Here is a 23,420-nt window from a genome sequence, read left to right on the forward strand (position 1 = left end):
CCACACTGGTTCTCCTACCATCCCTAACCCTTTCCTCTATCACTCTCCCTCTGAAACTGCAGACTTGCTCAGCAAACACTTCATAGACAGCATCTCTAAAGTACTACCCTCTGGTAACTCTGCTCATCCCAACTCTTCTGTGTCACCCTCACCTCCCCCTAAACCACTATGCTCCTCTGTCTCTCAGCCTCTTACTTTGCGATCTGTTTCTACTAAATCTATCAAATCCCTGCTTCTTAACTTAAAACCATGTTCTCCATCCACTGATAAACTCCCTCCTCAATTTCTGAAAATTACTGCTGACTGTATTGCATATCCTGTATCTATCTTAATCAACCACTCCATTCAAGAATCTACCGTACCGGAAATATGGAAATCCTTCTATACCACTCCTCTGCACAAAGGTGGCAATTCTGTTGAACCCTTTAACTATAGATCAATCGCTATTCTCTCACCACTCTCTAAGATCTTTGAAAAATGCATACATACTCAACTACTGTCCTATCTCATTGACAAAAATCTCCTCACTCCCTTGCAACATGGTTTCCACCCTAAACACAGTACCTCGACTGCCTTATTATCCTTTACTCAAAAGGTTGCAGAAGCTAGGGACAACAACCTCCTCGTCTCCTATCTATTCCTTAATCTCTCTAAAGCCTTCGACACTGTGTTTCATCCCATCCTTCTTAACAAACTCTCAGACCTAAATCTCTCTCCTTCTACTCTCGGCTGGTTCCAGTCCTACCTTACTGGCAGAAAACAAGCTGTTAGATAGCAGCAGGCTTTCACACCCTTCCTTGCTGTTCAGACAGGAGTACCCCAAGGCTCCATACTTGGACCACTCCTTTTCAACATTTTTACCAACAAATTGCATTCATCCTGCAGTCTCTCATCTGTAATACAATATGCAGACAACTCTTCTCTCTTATCTATCTCCAATACTATCTCTGAACTACACACACAAACACAGAATTCATTTATCTCTGTTGAAAAATGGTTCAGAAATAATCAACTAATCCTTAACCTGAAAAAACTCAACTCCTTCTCTTCCTACCTCAGACACTCTCTCACCTTACCTCATTCCTTCCAGAACAGCTCTTTTGAGTGTGTACCTTTAACTCCTAATGGGCGTGGCTTAAGCCTTTAAAAAATTGAAGTTATTACCTTACAATTCAGATAAATACTCAATGACAGAGGTCAAATATCAAAACAAATATCAAAACAATTGTGTTTACCATCATGTATGCTTCAAGATAAAATATTCTGATACCTTGTATATAGCATGATTTTGGAATTGTTAATGCAAATATGAATAAGCAATATTTGACATGTAGAGGTGCATTAGGAGGTAACTCCAGAAGCGCCTGGAGGTGCACTCGACTGTAATGAGTTCTAACTTTTTTCATTTCTCCTTAGATGGCACCACTATCTCTTCTGCCTCACACACCAAACTCCTTGGGGCAATAATTGATGACTGACTAAAATTTGACTTGCACATACAACAGGCTATCAAAAAACCCACCAAAAACTTAGACTACTTTATAGGAACAAACAATTCTCCTAACTTTCTTTCTCTATTAGTAACTTCTGCTTAAACTAACCTCCTAAACCCTCAGCTCTACTACTATAGCCATGCTATAGCCCCCTCCTTTCTCTCCTCTCCCATTCTCCACACTCTTTATCCCCCCCCCACTTCCTATCAATATCTGTACATTTTCCTTCTTTACAACGATTATCTTTTTTGTTTTTACTCTTAAATTTAGACCACTGCTATCAGTGCAACCCTTAATGTTCGTAATTTTTTCTTTTGTTTTTCTCTTTATAATTAATTTCGTATTTGCATTGTTATTTTTAATAGTTTTTGCCCTGTATGTTTATCTTTGCTTATGTTTGCTAGGGCTCTTTCCCCTTGGGTCTCCACTGAAAATGGGTTACTTACTATCAATGCAATGCAAATAGTTAATAACCTTTTCTTTTTTTGCAATTATTTTGTATTGTGATTGTTGTTTAATATTTGTATAGTGTCACTTTATCTTTACTTATGTTTGCTGGAGCTTTTCCCCTCGGGTCTCCACTGAAAATGGGTTTGTTTGCAAACCTAGTTGGACTAACCCGGTTAGCAAATGTGAAATAAATAAAAGAAATAAATAATGAATAAGAGAATGGCAAATGTGATGCCAAAACTGATAGATTTGGACCAATGTGGTTTTGTGATGGGAGAGAAATAGTTTATTTTTTTATTTTATTTTATTTGCAGTTGGTTTACCAGGATAGTCCATTGGGCCAAATGAACCCGTTTTCAATGGAGTCCTGGGGAGAAAAGCTCCAAAACTAAAAAGGTTACAATAGGTTGTTCTTAATAGTTGCACAAATTATACACTTATACAAAGGTTAAAGATACAGAAAAATAATTTGCAAGTAAATACTTAGTAGATAATACAGACTAAAAGGAAATTTAGCATGAAAATATTGAAAAATATTATCATAGTTGACAGTATTAATAGAACAATAATGATCAAGAGGGAAGCAAAATATAGGAAAATGCCACTATTACGGGTGGTTTGATGCGGAGAAAGCATTCAGCAAAGCAAGCTGGGATTGTATGAGTAGGGCAATGGAAGCATTTGTATTTCCTGATACAATAATAGGGTTAATTAGAAGGACATATGAGGGATCAGAGGCAAAAATCAAAGTGGGATGGTTCCCGTCTGATAAGTCATGTGTGAACACAGGAAACAGGCAGGGCTGTTCTCTTTCCCCTTTGTTATTTGTGTTATATTTAGAACCACTGGCAAAAAAAATATTCAGACATTCAAGGATATAGCCTGTATGGCATTCAAGAAAAGCTGGCTTTATTTGCAGATGATATTATTTTGTGCCTGATGGAACCAGAAAAGGACATCTCAGTGTTGTGGAGCATTCTGAGACAGTTCAGGGTTTTTTCGGGATATAAAATTGAAGAATACAAAACAAAGGCTATAGCTATAAACTATGTACCCAGACATGAACTGGTTCAGCAATACCCTTAGTTATGGGAACATGATGAAATGAAGTATTTAGGAGTATGGATTGAAAATGATTCTGTTATGGTAGCTGAGGGTATGTGGGAAGAGACTAAACAAAAGCAAATACAAGAACTGAGAAACTGCAAGCTCTTGCCTATGGATATGGATAGCAAGATATAAACAATAAAATGTTTTTAGTCCATTTAATTGTATACATAGATCAGGCATAGTGTATCAACCAGAAGGAGGAGGTGAGGAAAGTAATTAGTAAAGAGTTAAAGGGAGGGGAAGAGAGATAGTCAAGTGGGTAAGTTGATCCTTCCAATATTACAAGAGGTTTAGGATTACCTGATTTGAAGGGATAATTTAGAGTTACACAGTTAAGGCTCTTATACATAACACAAGGAAAAAAACTGCAATTCAAAGTGAAATGGGATAATGATGATGAAGCAGGGGAGTAATTCAAGAAATAAGGAAAGAAATGACTCATATTCTTAAGGAGAATAACAGCAGTCAGACAGACTTTTCTCAGGTGTCTGATACTCAAAAGAGGTATTATGAGCGCCCCCAGATGGACTCTCCTAAACCCTTTGCTGTACCTCTAGTTTTGGCTCCCCTTTTAGATTCATTTTCAGAAATCTTGGTGGCCTCTGATTCCGAACCTTCAGCTCCTAAGAAACCTGAAAGATTTTACAAGGTGTCTGATGATTGTAAGTTCTTGTGCAGATGTATTTCTGATGATCCTTATGTAGTATGTCTCTTCAGACCAACCTAAACTTTTGCCATCTACTAAACTACTTCCTTCAGACAAGGACAGTAGAGCTATGGAACAGCTAGGGAGAAGGGTATATACTGCTGCCAGCCTGGCCTTTTGGGCTATTAATTACCAGCTGCATATGACCAGGTATGTTTTAGCCCTTCTTTTACAAGCTTCTCAGGCAATATCTGACCTCCCTGATTCTGAAGTGATGGTCTCAGCCCTTTCTCTCCTGAGTTCTTCCCTCAAGTGGCTCGCCACACTATTTAGTGTAGTTATGATGCAGCTGATGCTTCCTCCAGGGCTGCTGCTTTGGTTCTGTTTTGAGACGTTACTGTTGCATTCATCTCTAGCCCTTACCCGATGACATTAAGGCTAAATTGTTGGATGCCCCTCTTGATAATAGGAACCTTTTTGGTTCTACTGCTGCTGAGCTTTTTAAGTCCCTCCAGGATAAAAGCAAGGTCTTGCAATAATTGAAACATAATTTTGTCTCTCTTACTCCTAAATTCCAGATGAATTATCCATCCAAATCTGCTTTTGTACACAGACATCCTCGTCTTCCTCCTAAAGACAACAAGGGCTCTAGGAGTGCACCCCCTGCTAAGTATACTCAGACTCCTACTTCTCAGAAGCCTCCTTTTCAAGACAGACCAGGTTCTATCTGGCAGTTTACTTCCCCTTTCCCTGGGCCAGTTTCCCTTATCCCTTCGGCTTTCCCACTCCTTTCCCAATTTGTCAAGGGTCACTCAAGACTCTTGGGATCTGTCCATCATCCCCATGGATATTTTATGGTATGGAAATCCCTTACATCTTTCCTGTGCATCCCTCAACCTCCTCAAAAACAGCTTCCTTTCTTTCCAGAACTGCTTCAGGGCTTTTTGACTCAGGGCACCATTAAATGTATGCCCCCTGCCAAGAAAGGAAAGGGTTTTATTCCAGGATGTTTCTTTTTTCCAGGAAAGAATATACCTGGAGACCCATTCTGGATGTTTCTCAGCTCAACACTTTTTCTAAAGGTCCCTTCCTTTTGAATGTTGTCCTTTGAAACCCTGTTCCCTCTTCTTTTACCCCAGGGTTTCTTAGTATCCCTGGACCTCAAGGATGCCTATCTTTACATATCCATTCATCCGCTTTTCAGGAAGATTTACATTTTTCTATTTCTTCCTTGCATTTTCAGTTCAATACTTTGCCATTTGGTCTTTCTACTGCCCCAAGGGGATTCATCAAATGCCTCGCCCCTGTCAGGGCTTTTTGCAGGATGAGAGGGGTTTGATTCTTTCATTATCTGGATGACCTGCTCATACCGGCTTCATCCCCCAAGGTCCTGCTTCTGCACCTCCAGTTTGTCTGTTACAAAGCCTGAGGTTTACCATAAACTTTCAGAAATCAGTCCTGGCTCCTTCTCAGGATCATTTCTTTCTCAGTTGCAGGATCCAGACCATTCCCACATTGGCATCTCTGTTTCCACCCAAGGATTTCTCTCTCTCTAATCACCATTTTTCAATCTTTTCTTCCTCTGGCTTCAGTCACAGCCAGGGATTTTCTCAGGGTTCTAGGATTCATGGCCTCCTGTGTTCTTGTGCTGCCTCTATTTATTTGAGAAAACTACAATGGTTCCTAAAGTCAGTATGGCTTCAGCACTGTCATCCACTGCATTCACTAGTTCCTTTCCCTGCATGCCTCAAACATGAGCTTCAGTGGTGGATTCAGCAGCTTTCTCTCAACCCAGGACTTCTTTTTCAACCTCCAGTCCCATCTCACAAACGTTTTCTAGATGCCTCAGACAGGGGGTGGTGAGCCTCCTTTGGTTCACTCAAGATCCAGAGTCTCTGGCCCCCTCATCAGAGAACAGATCACATAAACATAAAGAAGATGAGAGCTCTCCTTTTAGCTCTTCAGGCTTTTCATTCTCTCTTCCTTCCAGGGCCTCTTAAAGTCTTCACAGACAATACCACAGTGATGTGGTATGTCAACAAGTAAGGCGGGACATGGTCCTACCTTTTTTGCAGACTTGTTCTTCAGGTCTGGGATCTAGCTGTCCAGTATTGAGTGACTCTTCAAGCTCTGTACCTTTCTTCAGTGCAAAATATAGTGACAGACTCTTTCAGTAAGTCCACTATACAAGCTTATGAATGGATACATCACAGAAGAGATACATTTCTGGATATTGTCCATCAGTGGGTTACTCCACAAGTAGATCTTTTTGCCTCCCATTTGAACATACAACTTCCTCTTTTCTGTGCAGAATCCCAGTACTCTCACTTGGAACATGGATGCACTCTCTTTTCTTTGAAATGGGATGTTTCTCCACACCTTCCCTCCCCTTCTTCTGATTACAAGGGTCCTGCTCAAGATCAAACAAGACTCCCTCAAAATCTTGTTGGTGACTCCCTATTGGCCCAGTTAGCATTGGTACCCCCTTCTTATTTACCTTGCCAGGGGCAATTACCACAAGTTACCTCACAGGGTGGACCTTCTTACAAAAGACAAGGGGTCTCCGATGCATCCTCAGTTGTCCACTCTTTAGCTGATGCAGTAGGTAATAGAGTTTTGATCCTGTTTAGACACATTTTTTCTAAAGTTATGATTAGAGTTCTGCAGGTGGCCAGGAAACCCACTACCAGGAAATCATATTTGTCCAAATGGAAGAGATTTTCTGTGTGGTGTCTTTCTCATTACCAGGAACTATTTTCTGTGGGGATCCCTCTGGTTCTATCTTATTTGTGTGAATTGCTCATATGTTCATAGGTTCATAGGTAGGTACTAGGCTATCTGCCTGAAGGCATTTATAAGCCTAGCTGGAATGTGTTGGCTTTCGCCGCCCCTTTATATTAGTTCCCTGTGCCTCTGTCCAGCAAAGTCATGGAAGTGATCCCTGGGATAAACTTTTTGTTTCCCATCCACTCATCAAGGTTTCTCTTGAAGAGGTTAGCGAGGAGCTCTGCCTAATGTGGACTGGAATCTTGTTCCAGAGCATGGGAAGTCTCTGGGACAGGAATCTATCCCTCTAGCATGTCCTATTTATTGTTGTGGTGAGGTTTATATCCCTGGAGAGTGTGGTTTGAGGGGATATGGTTTTCTTTAGGTGGAGCATGTCCATCAATTCGGGTTGGACATGGCCTTGTATGTCAGGCAGAGGTCATCTATGAGTAGGCGATATGCAACCAAGTACAGCTGGAGTTTCTTCAGTTGAGCTGCATAGGGCATTTGCTTGAGGCCAGTGATCCTCTTGTTGAGGTACTTCTGTGGTCTTTCCAGTTGTTGCAGGTGTCTTGTAAGGTACATCCCAAATGGGGCATTGTACTCTATGATGGGTCTGATGAGTGATGCATAGAGGGGCCCAATGACCTCTTTCAATCTGGATGCAAACCCTTTTGTGATTAGGTGGGCCTCATAGAAGTATTTTTCTAACCACTTTGGCAATGTGATTATCAAAGGAGAGGTTACTATCTACTTGGGTAGCCAGATCCCTTATTACGTCTTCCATATTTAGGGGGCTACTACCTATATGATAGTTTGTGGGTACTTTGTTTTTTCCAAAGGGGATGACTATGCACTTTTTGGCATTTAGCTTTAGACCATGGTTTTGACACCAGGTATCTGTCTCAGTGAGACCCTTTTGGAGGATGTCTGTGTCAGCCGGAGAGTCAATTATAGTCCCTAGTTTGCAGTCATCTGTGAACTTGGTCAGCCATAGTCCTCCTGTGGTTGCCTGTACCTCTGAGAAGTATATGCCGAACAGGAGGGGTCCTAGGGCTGAGCCCTGGGAAACACCACTTGTAACCGGTTTAGAGTCAGACCGAGCTCCCGCAACTCTTGCCATGTGGGTTCTGTCTGTGAGCCAGTTGGCAACCCATCTCGTGATATAGGGGTTTATGTTCAGGCTGGTGAGCTTGTCTATAATACTTGAGTGGGGAATGGTGTTGAAGACCTTTGCGAGGTCTAGGTAGGCTGTGTGGACCACCTTTCCCTCGTCTATAGCCTTGGTAACTGTCTCAAAAAAGTCCACCAGGTTTAGGAGGCATGATCTGCCCTTAACAAAGCTGAACTGCATAGGGTCCAGTGTTTGGAGGTTCCCAATGTCTCTGTTAATGAGATCCATGATGATGCGCTCCATAGCTTTGCAGACCAAGCTAGTCAGGCTTATAGTGAGATAGTTCCTTGGGTCCTTTGTGACTCCACCTTTGTGGTGTGGAATAACCGTTGCTGTGTGCCACTCTGTGGGCACATAGCCTGTGGAGAGGTTGAGTTTAAACAGTGTGTTTAGGTGAGGGGTTAGTTCATCTTTCAGCTTGTGTAGGACGCAGCCTGGGACACCGTCCAGTCCCATTGATGCTGTGTTTTTGGCTTTGGCGAGGGCTGTTTTAACCTGAGTGTCTGTGATTTCAGGGGCACTACTACATTCTTCTGATATAGTCATGGGCCCTTTTGGGGGTGAGAGGGGGGTGAAGTTTGCACTAAACCTGTCTGCCAGGATGTTGGCTATATCAGTCGGTTCAGTGTATTTTGTGCCATCCTGCACTAACTCCAAGCAGATCTGAGAATTGCCACTTAGATTCTTGACATAACTAAAGAATGCCTTGTGGTTATCTTTGGAGTCCATGGCAATTTTTCTTTCGAAGCAAGCCTTGGATGATTTTATGTGGGAACATAGTTTTTTGCTGATACTGATCAGGGATGTCTTCCCTTCTTGGTTTTACTCTTTTCTGTACTAGTTTCCTCCTTCTATTGTATAGCTTGTTTATGGCAGGGGTCCACCAGACTGATTTCCTTTTCTTGGAGGAGTGAGTCTTGGTTTTGTTTGGGATAGCACGATTCATGCATTCTTGTAGTTGCCCGTAGAGTGCACTAGTAAAGGATTTTTCAGCTTGGACAGCATTATCCTTTAGCATGGGGACTTTGAAACTTCCCACCTCAGTCTTAAGTAATGTGAAGTTTGCTTTTGAAAGGTTTTTCACAGTGGTTTCTTTGACTGGGGGTGGTGGCAGAATGTGGGTATCCAGAATGATTAGTTTATGATCAGATCTAACCAACAAGGGGTTGACGTCCAGTGTGGTACACTGGTCACCCATGTTGGTGATGACCAGGTCCAATATGTTGTCACCTCTGGTGGGGGTGTTGACCAATTCATCCAGGGTGTTTGAGTTTATAAATTCTAGGAAATATTGGGCAAGGGAGTTTGTACTTGAGTAGTTCTCCCAGTTAATGTTTGGGTAATTGAAATCACCCAATATCAGGGTGTTTGGTAGGACCTTTATGTTTCCCAGTGTTTCCAGGAATGCGAAGTGGGGGTCCTGGAACATGGTGGGTGATCTGTAGTGAGCTATAATTTGAATAGCAGTTTTGCCAGTTGTTAGTTGCACGTGGATGATCTCTGAAGCATCGTGCTGTGCCACTAACCTGGAGGTGTGGGTTTCCTTGATGAATATGGATACTCCCCTGCCTTTTGTATTTCGGTCTGGGTTTTATGGCCGAAATGTATGGTATGAGTTGTAGCCTGCTAGTGCTGGGGTGCTCTCTGGAGCCTTAAACCAGGTTTCTGTTAGTGCATATATATCGATTTTCTCCATACTGAGGAGTGCCTCGAGTGCATGCATTTTGAGGTTTAGACTTCTGGCATTGAGTAGCATTACCCTCAGTTTTTTGTTACTTGTGCTATTTATGGTGGTGGGTTTGTCTTTTGAGCCTTGCATAAGAAAGGCACTATGGGGGTGGCAAGAGCCTTGGCCAGTATTCAAAAGCCTAAGGGTGACAGGTGCAAGCCATCTCTAGTGAAGCTGCGTGGCTTCTTGAGTATACCATCCCAGGCTGACAGACACTGGATCCCCTTTGAATGACACCAGAAGCTTAGCCAATTGTTGAAATGGATAATTTTTGTCTCTATACTGTTGTATCATTCTTGGTGAGGGCAGGATGCTACCCAGGGTCAGGGTCATACCAGCCTGGGCTACGTGATCAGAGAGCTCCTCCATGTCTCTTTTCATGTAGTCCAGGGAGGTACGTCTCAGGTCATTCACACCAACATGGACAATGACATAGTCATATTTGTACTTGTTCTGGAGTGACCTGAGTGCTTGTGTTATGTGGCGGATCCTGGCACCCGACAGGCAGCTAACAGTAACCTTCTTGTTCAGCCTAGTGAGTGGGATGTCAGTGTGCCTGACTATAGCGTCACCTATTACGAGTGTGTTGGGTATGTTATTTTGTCTTAAGGGCTGTGATTGCGTGTCACACTGGTTTTGTGAAGTATGTGTTTCATGGTTTGTGTTTGGAGGTGGAGGTTGCTTGGATGTCTGCTTTGGAGGTCTCTGTTGCTTTTGCAGATTTTTAGAGCCTCCAAGTATGTTTTTGTGTATTTTTTGCTGGTGCTGGTTTCATAGGTCTATGTGAGACTGGTGGTGTGATGCAAATAATTCCTTCTCCTCTTGACTGCCTGGTCCATTCTTGGGTTGAGAGAGCTTAGCCTCCAGTTTGGCTGTATAATTGCATCTCTCGCATGTATTAGTGTTTGGTGGAAGGAAGAGAGAGTTGTCTGTGTACATGAGGCAATTGTAACATTGCCTCAAAATGCCCAGATTCACCAGATGGACCAGAGAGTACACCTGAAACTGCTCTTTGGACATGCCTGGATAGGTACAGTGAACTGATTTACTGATTGGCTGGTAAGGTCGAATAGACAGCCTTGTCCTTCTCTACAGTATAGGGGGGTCTAGTGCTAATGTTTACTTGTGCTCCATGCTGGGTTAGCTTATTCTTCAGTTAAAGCTCACCTTTTTCTGCTTGTCTGCCCTTAACTCCTCCTCCTTTGGCCTCTAGATTTGAGGTCAAGCAATTTCTTAATGGCATCCTTCATATCAGGATTCCCAGAAAGCCTATTCCACCTTCCTGGGACCTCAGTTTTGTGCTTGAAAAATTGACTCAGGCTACTTTTGAGCCTGCAGCTTCAGCTTCCTTATAACATTGTACTTGGAAGACTGTTCTTCATTTGTCCCCTACTTCAGCTAAGAGTCTCTGAACTACAGGCTCTTATGGCTGGCCCTCCTTTCTTAGTTTTTCATAGGGACAAGGTGTCTCTTCATACTAATCCTTCTTTTATGCCCAGTGTGGGTAATGAGTTCTCTCTTAATCAGTCTATTAATTTGCCCTCCTTTTTTCATTCTCGCCAGTTTGCAAATGAGAAGGTTCTTCACTCTTTGGATTTTCATAGACAGCACTGATATTATTTGCATAAGACTAAGGCCATTCACAAGTCTGAGCAACTTTTTGTTTCCTTCCATCCCAGATCTTTAGGCTTGGCTATTTTTAAGAAAAACGTATCCTCCTGGATCTCTAAGATCATTTCTTTTTGTTATTTATTTCATGGTAAATGTCTTTCTACTGCTGTAATGGCTCATTCTACAAGACCTGATGCTTCCTCTGGCAATTTTTCAAAGGATTGGATACCAGTTCCAACCTTGAGACTACTAGTTGGACTTCTGTCCAGACCTTCAGTAAGCATTAAAATTTGGATGTTGTTTCCAGAACAAGAGCGGCCTAGAGCTATCTGGGATAGGTTTCTAGAAGGTTCCTCTGTGCCTTCCTCCTCCCAAGTTTCCTCTTGAGCTTGTTACTCCCCCTTATGTAATGAATATTGTAAAAGTGATATGGAAGGACATAGTACAGTTGTATAAAATGTTACCATAACTAGGGCAGCATTAGAATAATGTTAAAACACAGATTATTTGAGTTGTGGGTGGTTACAGAAAATTTCAACCATAACTGGGGTAAAGCTGATCCTCAGATAGTCAAGCAAATTTCCATGCTAGGGTTTGATCAGCTGGTGGATCAACTTTCTATACATTCCAGATTTGACACAGTTTCATCTATAAATTGGATGTTAACTAAAATGTTTGCCACCTTCAAAATTGTAAGGTTTATTCTGAGATTATTGGAGATTACTTGGCAGTCTATGCAGAAAATGAGGTTGATATAGATTGCAGAACTTGATAATGAAGGTAGAAGTACTTATATCTATGAATTAAATTTTAATTTGTGAAAGATTAACAGAATTGGGTTAGTCTCAGTTTTATACAACAAGTGTTGTTAATTAGAAGGTTAAAATATCCACAAATTTTGTGATTAAGGTGTTAGTTGAAGTGGTCCAATTTAATGTCTTAAGTAAATGGAAACCAAGATATCATTGTCTTGTTAAAGAAGTATATAGATTGGTCTTCATAAAGAAGAAGTTTTTTGAAGATTACCTGTAAGAAAAGAATGTTCCTTCCTGGCAGAATTTTAAAACTGTATGTAAGTACTGTATTTTCAGTAAAGAAAAAAAGTTTTGTTTGAATAAATCAAAATACAGCCAACATCAAATTATTAACTTGTGAAAAACTATGAAGAATTTTTGGGGGAAAAAAGAGAGATAAAAAACAAAAATTATGGAAGAAGGCAGAGGTGAATTGCTAAATTCAAAGAAGCTTATTTCTAATTAATTTAATTTTATATTTCTTCCAAGAAAATGATGAAAATATAGTAATGAACTACAGAATGAACTGGCACCCCACCTAAGTACCATGTTCAATCATAGCCTCACCTCAGGCTATGTGCCCACTGAATGGCGCACAGCGACAGTTATCCCACTCCACAAAGGAGGAGCCACCACAGACCCCGGAAACTACCGCCCCATTAGCCTAATGAGCCTGGTCTGCAAGGCTATGGAGCATATCATCATGGAACTTATAAACAATGACATTGGTAATCTCCAAACTCAGGACCCCACCCAGTTTGGGTTTGTAAAAGGCAGATCATGTCTCCTAAACCTGATAGACTTCTTTGAAGCAGTCACCAAAGCCGTAGATGAGGGTAAGATGGTTCAGACAGCCAAGGCTTTTGACACCATCCCACACTCTGGAATTATAGATAAACTCACTAAACTAGGTATAAATCCCTATGTCACAAGATGGGTTGCCAACTGGCTCACTAACAGAACCCACACTGTGAAAGTAGCAGACTCCAAATCCAGCTTCAGACCAGTGACAAGTGGAGTACCACAGGGTTCAGTCCTGGGTCCTCTCCTGTTTGGTATCTACTTTTCTGAAGTACAAGCCAACACAGAAGGTCTTTGGCTAACGAAGTTCGCAGATGACTGCAAACTAGGAGCCATAATCAAAACTCCAAAAGATGTGGACATTCTACAAAAGGGCCTTGCTGAGACAGATGCCTGGTGTCAAAGCCATGGCCTCAAGCTCAATGCCAAAAAGTGCATTGTCATTCCTTTTGGTAAAAACTCAGTACCCATGAACTACCACATAGGTGGTAGTCTACTTAACACCGAAAGTGTGATACGAGACCTTGGGACAGAGGTGGAAAGTAGTCTCTCCTTTGATAATCACATTTCCACAGTAGTCAGGAAATTCTTCTATGTGGCACACCTCATCACAAAAGGTTTCTCATCCAGGAAAAAAGAGGTCATTGTTCCCCTCTACTCGTCACTCATTAGACCCATTATAGAGTACAATGCCCCTTTTGGTATGTACCTCACAAGACATCTACAACAACTGGAAAGGCCACAGAAATACCTCACAAAGAGGATTACCGGCCTCAAAGAGATGCCCTATGCAGGCCGTCTCAAAAAACTGCAGCTTTACTCCGTTGCATATCGCCTACTCAGAGGTGATCTCTGCCTAACACACAAAGCTATGTCAAACCCAGAGCTTTTAGACATGCTCCACTTAAAGAAATCCCAATCCCTATGAGCTACATGCTCTAGGGACCTAACCTTCGTCACCACAATAAACAGAACATGCTGGAGGGATAGATTCCTGCCCCAGAGACTTCTCATACTCTGGAACAAACTACCTATCTATATCAAACAAAGCTCCTCATTAGCACTGTTCAAGAAAAATCTTTATGATTGGATGGGAGATAGGAAATTCACCCCATGGATCACTTCTGTGGCTCTGCTCGACAGTGGCACAGGAAAATACTTTTCTTGGGTGGCAAAAGCCAGGGTACCTTTGGCTAGGCTTATATATGCCCTAGGGCCAATAGCCTAGTACCTACCTATGAACCTATAATCGACTTGGATGAGGAAAAGCAGTATTCTTGTGGTTTTGTTTTCTGTTTATGAAGCCATTCTAAAATGCATATATGAAGCCATTCTAAAATTTAAAATAAAAGATTTGGTAGATGATACTAAAATTAAATTGAAATTTATTAAATTATTTTTTTGTACTGGCCCATTGTTAATGTCTTTAACTCTGCCATATTTAAAGGTGAGTTTCTGAGATTGAAAACACTCTGGGATCATTTCATTGTTTTAAAAAAATGAAATGTAGAAGAATGTGTAAATTACAGGCCTTTAGTAATAATTTTTAGCAACATATTGTTGAATTTTTCATCATGGTCTTTAGAAAAAGGGACTGCATTTATGTAGTTATTAAAATGGCACTATCAGTTAAAAAATTGTTAATATAGAAATTATATAATTAATTGAATATTCTAAATGTTTTGACCTTGTGATGTCATTATTCATGAGGATAATGTTGAGATGATGCAAGCATGCATTTTTTTTGTAGTACTGCCCTGAATTTAAACTGGGTAAATATGAGAAAAATGACATGTTTAAAATATGTAACTGGAACAACTTCTGGGCACGCCAAAAAAATAAATGCATACTGATAGGTTCTCTTCTGAGATCACTGCTGTTCCTTCTACAGCAATCTAAATCACAAAATGTTATTACATTTCAAAATACGTATGTATGTCAGTGACTTGGTCTTATTTATTGAGGATGTAGATAGAAATATATATGACTTTTGTAGATTTGACCAATGATTTTTCTTAAGCTTTAAAACCATCTGACTACTCATTCATGATTAATTTCTTTAAAGTCAATGCTTTGTGCTTTTATAATGAATCACAAGATGAAGTATTAGTTAGCCTAAATGGTGATAATACTGAATGAATAAACAATTGTAAGTATTCAGGGACTGACATGGGCTGGCTATTAAAGTATAAGGCACAAATACACGTCAGTTGCTCAAAAGGTAGGACACTCACCTTTGGTGCTGGAAGAACAAAACACTCAAGGTTCTAGTCTCACTCCAGGATATTATTAACTTTCAGTAGGGGGTGATGCATACCTGAATGTGCCATTCTTCAGATAAGATGTTAAAAGGTCCCGTATACTTGAGCTGGTGGTAGCTCAATTCGATAGAAAAGATCCCACACATTTATCGAAAACAAGAATAAGTTTCTAGTACCTTGTACAAATTTCCCATAATAGTATAAATATCACTTCAGGTCTACCCTGAAAAAAGACTGCTAGCCTAGTGGTACCAACCCAATCAACAAAGGATAACTAAATTAATAAATGTATTATGTAAGAAAATGCATATCTTTTCAGCTCATTTGCACTCTATAAAGAGTTTTTAACTGATAAAACAATGTAACAGTTAGGGAAGTCCAGACTGAATCATAATTTAACACGTTATGCTGGATGTAGTAAGAAGTTATTTAGTGAAATGGATTTTATATATTACTATATGTTACAACTTGTGTGTAATACAACCTTTTTTGCACATATCACTGCAATTTATGTCAACTGGTCAATTAATCTTCCCTAAATAGTAGACTTCTAAAATACAGATGTTTGTAAATAAAATATTTCCTGTGATAATACCAGAAAATATTTTACAGCATTTTAATTCTTATAATAAGGAGTTGACCAGGCCAGGATTATATACTCTTTGCATTTTACCTATGTATTTTAAGACAAAGCTTAAAAAAATCTGTAGTTTTTAGGTTAATTTTGGTTTCAGATTTGTTCTTGCTGTTGTGTTATTTTGCGTAATTCCTTTTGTCTTTAAAAAAACTTTTGTCATTTACTGTGTGAAGTATGTCTTTTTAATTTGCAAATTCTTGCTTGATTACCTGTGAATAAGGCTTTACTTATTGTAAATCCAAGTTGGAATACATCAAGAATAAGAATAATCCCAGTAGTATTGGTAAACTATTTTCAGACATTCACCAGCCCATATAATTCCACAAGTAGTGGTCACCAGCAGATTCCCAACATGAGAAATACAAGGTGACAACAATGATCACTGCACATAGATTTTTTTTTTTTTTTTTACCTTGGTTCTTCTGCACTATCCTTAAATTCTAAAATGTGTTACCTTCAACCAAACTTCTTCATGAGAAAATACTAAACAGATACTTACTGAACTCAGAGGCGATGACATACGGCACCACAACTTTACCATTTTTTGATGCTGGCCATTTGCAGGATGCTGAGGTACACCTGTCTGCATTTCCCAATGGGTGTTTTATGATATCGCCAAACTCCAAGGGTAGCCTGTTTACTGCATATTTTTTGGTAGAAAAGAAAAATGAGTCAGATCATCTACAGTTATCTCCTTCAGATGCCAAGTAAAAATAATCCTTTTCAATCTTGTACTGGTTTTTGAAAATTCATGTCCTGACTAACAAGTATAACAGCATTTTAAAAAGATGTTGGTGAGAGATATGAGCGCTTTTTCAGACAAGCAAGCATAGCACCATTTTAAAAACATTTTGGCAAGAGATATTGTACAACAAGGAAGAATAGTTTTCTCTCTGTAGGCCCTTGTCATTATCTTTATTCTACCACCTGTTTGGGAAGGTAATGGTCCCCTTACAAATGGTATTAATGAAAAATGCAGTCTGTAGAAATTGTTGATCAAGGATTTGTATCCAGAGGCATGAGCATGTCATTTTAATTGTCAGGCAATTGGTGCTGAAAAAAACACACTAAAAGCAGACGTACCATTCTGGTAAAATATTGTTACAACTTACTCTGAAACACAGTAGCAAGTTATTAAAGAAAATAGTAAGCATATGTCTGTATACGGGTGTTATACTAATGTCAAGCATATGAGACTCCATTACAAAGTTATACTGAACGTTATCACTGACATATGGCTAGAGAAATCAATACCCTTGAACAGTAATCTCCTAGAGCCGTTTAGTAACAGTGCAAAACCCACACAAATTCAGTGACTACTTTGTATTCTGAACAAGAAAAATAGGCAAATAACTGGAAAGCTTGAAGAGCAAACCTTATCCTTCTGAGCTGCATAAAGGATTGTTTATTGTGTTATGTATCTGAAAGTAATTTTTTTTTAATCAAAACGTTGAATGCACAGTGTGCACAGCAGGGTGGGATGGCTTTGTTTCGCAGGGTAGTTTACGAGCAGTCACCAGAGGTTAAAGGGTCTTCACACAGTGGCAGGCATCTGTTATATTAAGGATAGCCACACACATTTGCTACATGTTACTCTCAGTGCTTCCAACGGAATACTCTATAGTACTACTGCAGTGTGCCTCAGTGCCACTGCTGAAACCTAGTGGATAGCATCTGGTTACCCAGCCATGCTTTACTTTCAGGGTCAATAATATTAGGATACACCAGCATTTCAATGAAGATGGTCATTTTGATTCTGTACAAATTGGCAGCATAGTAAGACCAATGTTACTTCTTCCTTGCTGGCTGCTGCTCAGTATGTTTGCATATTGTGTCACTATCACAGCTAAGCAGACCCCAGTATATAGTATTCTGTGTCACTTATTAGAAGTTAGAGCCTGTATACTGTAAAACCTTCACTGCTGTTCCCATTTGCTGTGCACTTTCATTACATCAGCCTGGCTCAGACATTTCTTTCACTCCTGTGTTGCTTTTCTTCTACTGCTACTTGCTGAGGACTGAACAGTAGTTTAATTCTTGTTTTCCATGATACCATGGAACACTCAGCATAACTACAATGCTGTTCCCCCCACCTTGATAAATGTCTTCCAGTAATAAAGTACCATTTCACAGTACTGGCTGCCATTGTTCGGCACCTGCAACTATTGTATTATCCATTCTTACTTATACAACTCTCTTGCTATAAAATTCCTACTAAAATACAATGTTCTAGTTACTGTACTATCAAAACAGCATTCACAAGTAATGTAGCACGTATTTTGACTTCTGGTACCATTTCTGAATTGTGCTGAAATGTCAGGTTCAGCTATTCATTTTTTCTTATTAATGCTGTATCCTTTCCAACTGATACTGTTACTTGTTGTGTGCAACCCACACCTGAAACATAATTTTGCACTATTATTGCAACATACATTATTAGTATTTATATACCTGTTGTGTATACTTATCTGCAGTAGGATTTGCTCACTAATATTTCATATTAAGGATACCAGGAAATATTGAATCATTCTTTCTAAAAATAACCTCTTTTAAGCATTCATCAGAAAAGCAATATTATTTCATTCTACACAACCTAAATGTATCTTGTCCGTTACTGTCACCTATATCCTCATACCATGTACTTCCAAAACTGGCACCTCTTTCATAAAGACAATCACTATTTCATTATCCTATTTTTTTTTTTACTGCTAATCCACAGGTGTTATATATCAATAATTTTATTATCATATCATTTCTCTGCCTCTTCTCCTCTCTCTGTCTCTCTTTATACTTAATGCTAATCATTTCCAGGAGTTGTAACAGTCTAATCCTACAGAAAACTCCTTACTGATGCGTTGTATTTTTACTACTTTCTCTATTTGCTAATCGTGTTGTAGCCCTAGCTTTGTGCATTTCAGCACTTCAATGCTATAACAAGCTGAACTTCTTTTTTTAATGAATGTTTTCCAATGGAGCAATGTTCTATCTGAGCATATATTTATACTACAGCATCTTTCTCATTATTACTCCATGCTTAAGCATCTGTGTGTACTGTAGCTTCCGTGCTCCTGATTTTATAACCCTGCTAAGCACTAATAGTGCAACAGGCATATTCTTCTAAAGTACTCTTCGCCCTTAACATTTATTATACTGGAGCATGTAAAATGAAGGAAGTGTTTTGCACACATGTAGAGAAGAATGTTTGGCAAACAACTTGAAAAACATCTGTTTGAAAACCATACATTCAGTCATTCTCCAATATCTGTCTTATCTTATTCAGGGTTATGGGGAGGTGACATCTCTCATGGTAACAAACAGGTATGAGGCATAGAACCATTCCAGGATGGGAAGGCCAGTCCATTACAGGGCATGTACATACACAAACACATACTCACGTACATAAGCATGTGCACACGGACACACACACACACATACATACATACATACATAAAGGCACAAACACATGCACTCACTGTAAGCATACCTACAGTCAGTTTTAGAGGATTACGAGTTCAACTAATAGCATGTCTTAAGGAATGTGGGCGGAAACTAGATCATGTGGTAAATACACTGCTGTTATTGACTGAAAGTATAGTATACTGCTCTTGACATTCTTTGCTGTTTTAAATTCTTTATCTACAATCATCTATGCTAGGCTACACAGAGATGCACAACAGGTTTCATTTTGAGAGAGCTGCTACCAGACTTAACCTAATACCAGTCTGCCTTCCACCATGGAAGTGATAAATTCTTTCTGTATTTTTCTTTGATATAATGACAAAGCGTACTCTTCCTGCATTAACTTTACCAAAGTTAGTTTGGTTTGTGAGGTAAAGTGACTTGGCTGTCTCCTGGGCAAATTCTTGATCCCTGGAGCTGTAGTACACTGTTGTTATTGATTGCATTTTTGGCATTCTTTGTTGTTTTAAATTATACTCTGTGCACTTGTTTACTTCATTTTGGCCTGGCTACATAGTACAATTCATCACAAAGAGGTGAGGCACTGTGCACATTAGAGATGAAAATCATCAAAACTGAACATGAATTATATAGCTTTAACATCCTTGTTTTATACCCGATCACACTGAAGGTGTGATTAATCCACACCTTCAAATTCCTGTTATTATTACTGATTCACACACATTATTTTCATTCTGGCTTGCCAGACCACATGCAGTTGTGTTATTCTGCCATGCTTGATCCCTTGTAAGTATATTACATACTAAAATCACTACCAGATGCTACTGGAAACCTAAGTATATAACCGGTATCCATTGCTGTTGAAAGATTATTGTAATCTCATTGTACTTAAGTATCCTCACAGGTGCCCATTAATCAAGTTAGCATCTCAACTCTAAAAGGACATGTCTCACCTGGCTGACATGGAAGACAGATTGTCTTATATCCCTTCTGTTGCATCATATTTCTTGGTATTGTTAGGCAGTATAGGAACTGCCAGATGCTTACAGTCAATGAACGTCTACTACCTACACAACATGGAGGCCACCCTCTCACCAAAAGATAGTTTGTGAGTACCACAAAATGCCACCTACACCTCTGTATGAAAACACCAAACCAACATATGTTGAGGTTGTTAAGAAGTCACTTCTCAAGCGTCTTAGAATCAGAAAAATAACATCTCAACAGAAACCTAACAACAAAACATCCCCACTTTCACACATACCAAAGAATTACCAGACTGCAGAATAGGAATCCTTCACTACCACCAAGACTCCAAGTATGACTAGGAATGCCATGGTAATATGTGGCTTTATTGTCAAACACACAGACTGCATGCTTACAAGCTTACAAGGCTGGATAACAGGGTAGCAGTTAGTCATCTCTCTAGCACAAGTATCCATTATGTCACAAGAGTTCTTCAGTCCTACGTGTGAACCCACAATGTCACAAGGGCTCATGAGTCCTTCACTCAGGGCAGATAAAAATATAACCTAGTGGTAACCCATACGGGTGTGAATGGCAGCTGCAATTTTGAGGGACATGCAGAGAGACATGTGGTGTCAATTGCAGGTAAGACTCTGGTTCTGAATGGAATCCTACTGTCACCCCAGGAAGAGGTCTAAATATAAAGAAAGGATAGCTGGCTTCAATGGCCATAGCACATCCATGTGTTTCCTCTTGGGAACAGGTTTATTTTGCTACTAGCATTAAACCTGTTCTCAAGAGGAAATAAATGGATGTGCTATAACCATTGAGCTGACTATGCCTTTAATTCTTTAATTGAAGTTTACAAGTGAATCATTCTGATAGGGCTGTGTTTTAATGAAGTACTTTAAAAGTGCTGTGATTTTAATTGTTCTACACACTGAAGAAGAGATTTGTTCCTGAAAGCTTTGTGTTTTTGTGAGAAATAAATTGTGCTGCTGCTGCATTTTACTCAATGTGTCTGTATCTGGAATTTATCTTTTGTGTGCTACTTTGTATTCCAATGGTTTACCTTAGTGCTGGTTTCTGTGACTGGTATCTCCGTATTTGCCAGAGACTGTATCACTTCTAGGCAAATTCCCCAGGAGCCCCAAAATTAGCTTACTGAACCACAACCGATCCTAGATAAAACAGACTATCTGTTTGTTGCCTGCTACAGGACACCTGCATCGTTATATGATCACAAATGATTAAGGAAAATTCCTGAGTACCTTTATTAATGAAAAACACCTTCATGATGGATGATTTCATCTAGCAACTGCTAAACTGGTATGCCTGTACCTCAAAAGTTGGGTATTCCTAAAAATTCCTGGACATAATAAATAACTCCCTGGAACAAAAATTATTCCAGCCCACTGGGACAGAAACATTTTTGATTCAACCTAGTCAACACAGCCTCTGCATGTGCCATCCCTATAGCATCTCCATTTCATGTTCAGTCCAATCATAAATTAGTAATTAACCCCGACAAAAGGCTCCTACCAACCCAAAAATTTGAGTTCTTGCAAAAACTGTGTTAGTCCAATAAAAGATATTACATTCTATCTGTGTTCAAATTTCTGTGTGTTTTCTGTTAGTGGACCAGCTTGGCATTTCTAACAAATTCAGAGTCTTTAAAAGAGACGCGCGTGCACACACACACATACATATGCATATACACACACACACACAAACACATACATGGTGGGACCCTATTATATTATAATCCCTTCCTTACCCATTTCATTGTTGATTTGCAGAATCTGAGTTGGTGCATCTGGCTCTCTGCCAGTATTCCTCTTCACGTCATCATCATCATCATCTAAATAAACATGAAAGCATTTATTAAAGAAACATTAATACTGCATTTTGCAATTCTGACACTAGTTTCATAAGTCTGTTAAATTTCAAAAGGAAAAATAATACATAAGCTATTTCAGTAACTCTTACTTTATACAAATGCAACTTCCTAGCATAGGATTTGGTAAGCATGTGAAAGATTAGCAATCATACCAATTCCCTGACATGCAGTGGGGTATGAATGTTTAGGCAGATATGCAGTGGTATACATCCTGATGAAGGGAAAAGAAAGAAGGATAAGAATTCCTGACTGCTCTTAAATATGCACCAAAGTCTAGAAGATTTAGGATCTTTGCTTGGAAGTGTTTACATAGGTATTTTTATACCCCAAGTAGACTCCAAAGAATTTTTCCTCATGTAGACCGCAAATGTTGGAGGTGTGGTGGGGAAGAAAGAATTAATTGGGAATATATTTTCTGGGAGTATAATGAGTTGGCAGACTTTAAAGATTCCTTGCAGACTGCTCTGTTAGAGATACTGTGTAAGAATCATCTATGCTAGGCTACACAGAGATGCACAACAGGTTTCATTTTGAGAGAGCTGCTACCAGACTTAACCTAATACCAGTCTGCCTTCCACCATGGAAGTGATAAATTCTTTCTGTATTTTTCTTTGATATAATGACAAAGCGTACTCTTCCTGCATTAACTTTACCAAAGTTAGTTTGGTTTGTGAGGTAAAGTGACTTGGCTGTCTCCTGGGCAAATTCTTGATCCCTGGAGCTGTAGTACACTGTTGTTATTGATTGCATTTTTGGCATTCTTTGTTGTTTTAAATTATGATCTGTGCACTTGTTTGCTTCATTTTGGCCTGGCTACACAGTACAGTTCATCACAAAGAGGTGAGGCACTGTGCACATTAGAGATGAAAATCATCAAAACTGAACATGAATTATATAGCTTTAACATCCTTGTTTTATACCCCATCACACTGAAGGTGTGATTAATCCACACCTTCAAATTCCTGTTATTATTACTGATTCACACACATTATTTTCATTCTGGCTTGCCAGACCACTTGCAGTTGTGTTATTCTGCCATGCTTGATCCCTTGTAAGTATATTACGTACTAAAATCACTACCAGATGCTACTGGAAACCTAAGTATATAACCAGTATCCATTGCTGTTGAAAGATTATTGTAATCTCATTGTACTTAAGTATCCTCACAGGTGCACATTAATCAAGTTAGCATCTCAACTCTAAAAGGACATGGCTCACCTGGCTGACATGGAAGACAGATTGTCTTATATCCCTTCTGTTGCATCATAGCTCTTGGTATCGTTAGGCAGTATAGGAACTGCCAGATGCTTACAGTCAATGAACTTCTACTACCTACACAACATGGAGGCCACCCTCTCACCAAAAGATAGTTTGTGAGTACCACAAAATGCCACCTACACCTCTGTATGAAAACACCAAACCAACATATGTTGAGGTTGTTAAGAAGTCACTTCTCAAGCGTCTTAGAATCAGAAAAATAACATCTCAACAGAAACCTAACAACAAAACATCCCCACTTTCACACATACCAAAGAATTACCAGACTGCAGAATAGGAATCCTTCACTAGCACCAAGACTCCAAGTATGACTAGGAATGCCATGGTAATATGTGGCTTTATTGTCAAACACACAGACTGCATGCTTACAAGCTTACAAGGCTG

General features: G+C 39.6%; 1 protein-coding gene across 5 annotated transcripts in view; it reads right to left on the reverse strand.

Moving 5' to 3' along the window:
* LOC122811133 (high choriolytic enzyme 1-like) overlaps positions 1-23,420 on the reverse strand; it is a 201,119-nt gene that overhangs the window by 95,473 nt on the left and 82,226 nt on the right. For 4 of the 5 annotated variants that reach the window (XM_044082747.1, XM_044082745.1, XM_044082749.1 and 1 more), the window contains 2 exons: positions 21,636-21,719; positions 15,972-16,112 (listed from right to left, as the gene is read on the reverse strand). In XM_044082747.1, coding sequence (XP_043938682.1) covers positions 15,972-16,112; positions 21,636-21,719 — 225 coding nt within the window. The remainder of the gene's footprint in view (positions 1-15,971; positions 16,113-21,635; positions 21,720-23,420) is intronic. The other variant, XM_044082748.1, reaches the window with a different exon arrangement.

The sequence above is a fragment of the Protopterus annectens genome, chromosome 9.part0 (genome assembly GCF_019279795.1).
Source record: "Protopterus annectens isolate FY-2018-M chromosome 9.part0, PAN1.0, whole genome shotgun sequence".
Lineage (NCBI taxonomy): Eukaryota > Metazoa > Chordata > Ceratodontiformes > Protopteridae > Protopterus > Protopterus annectens.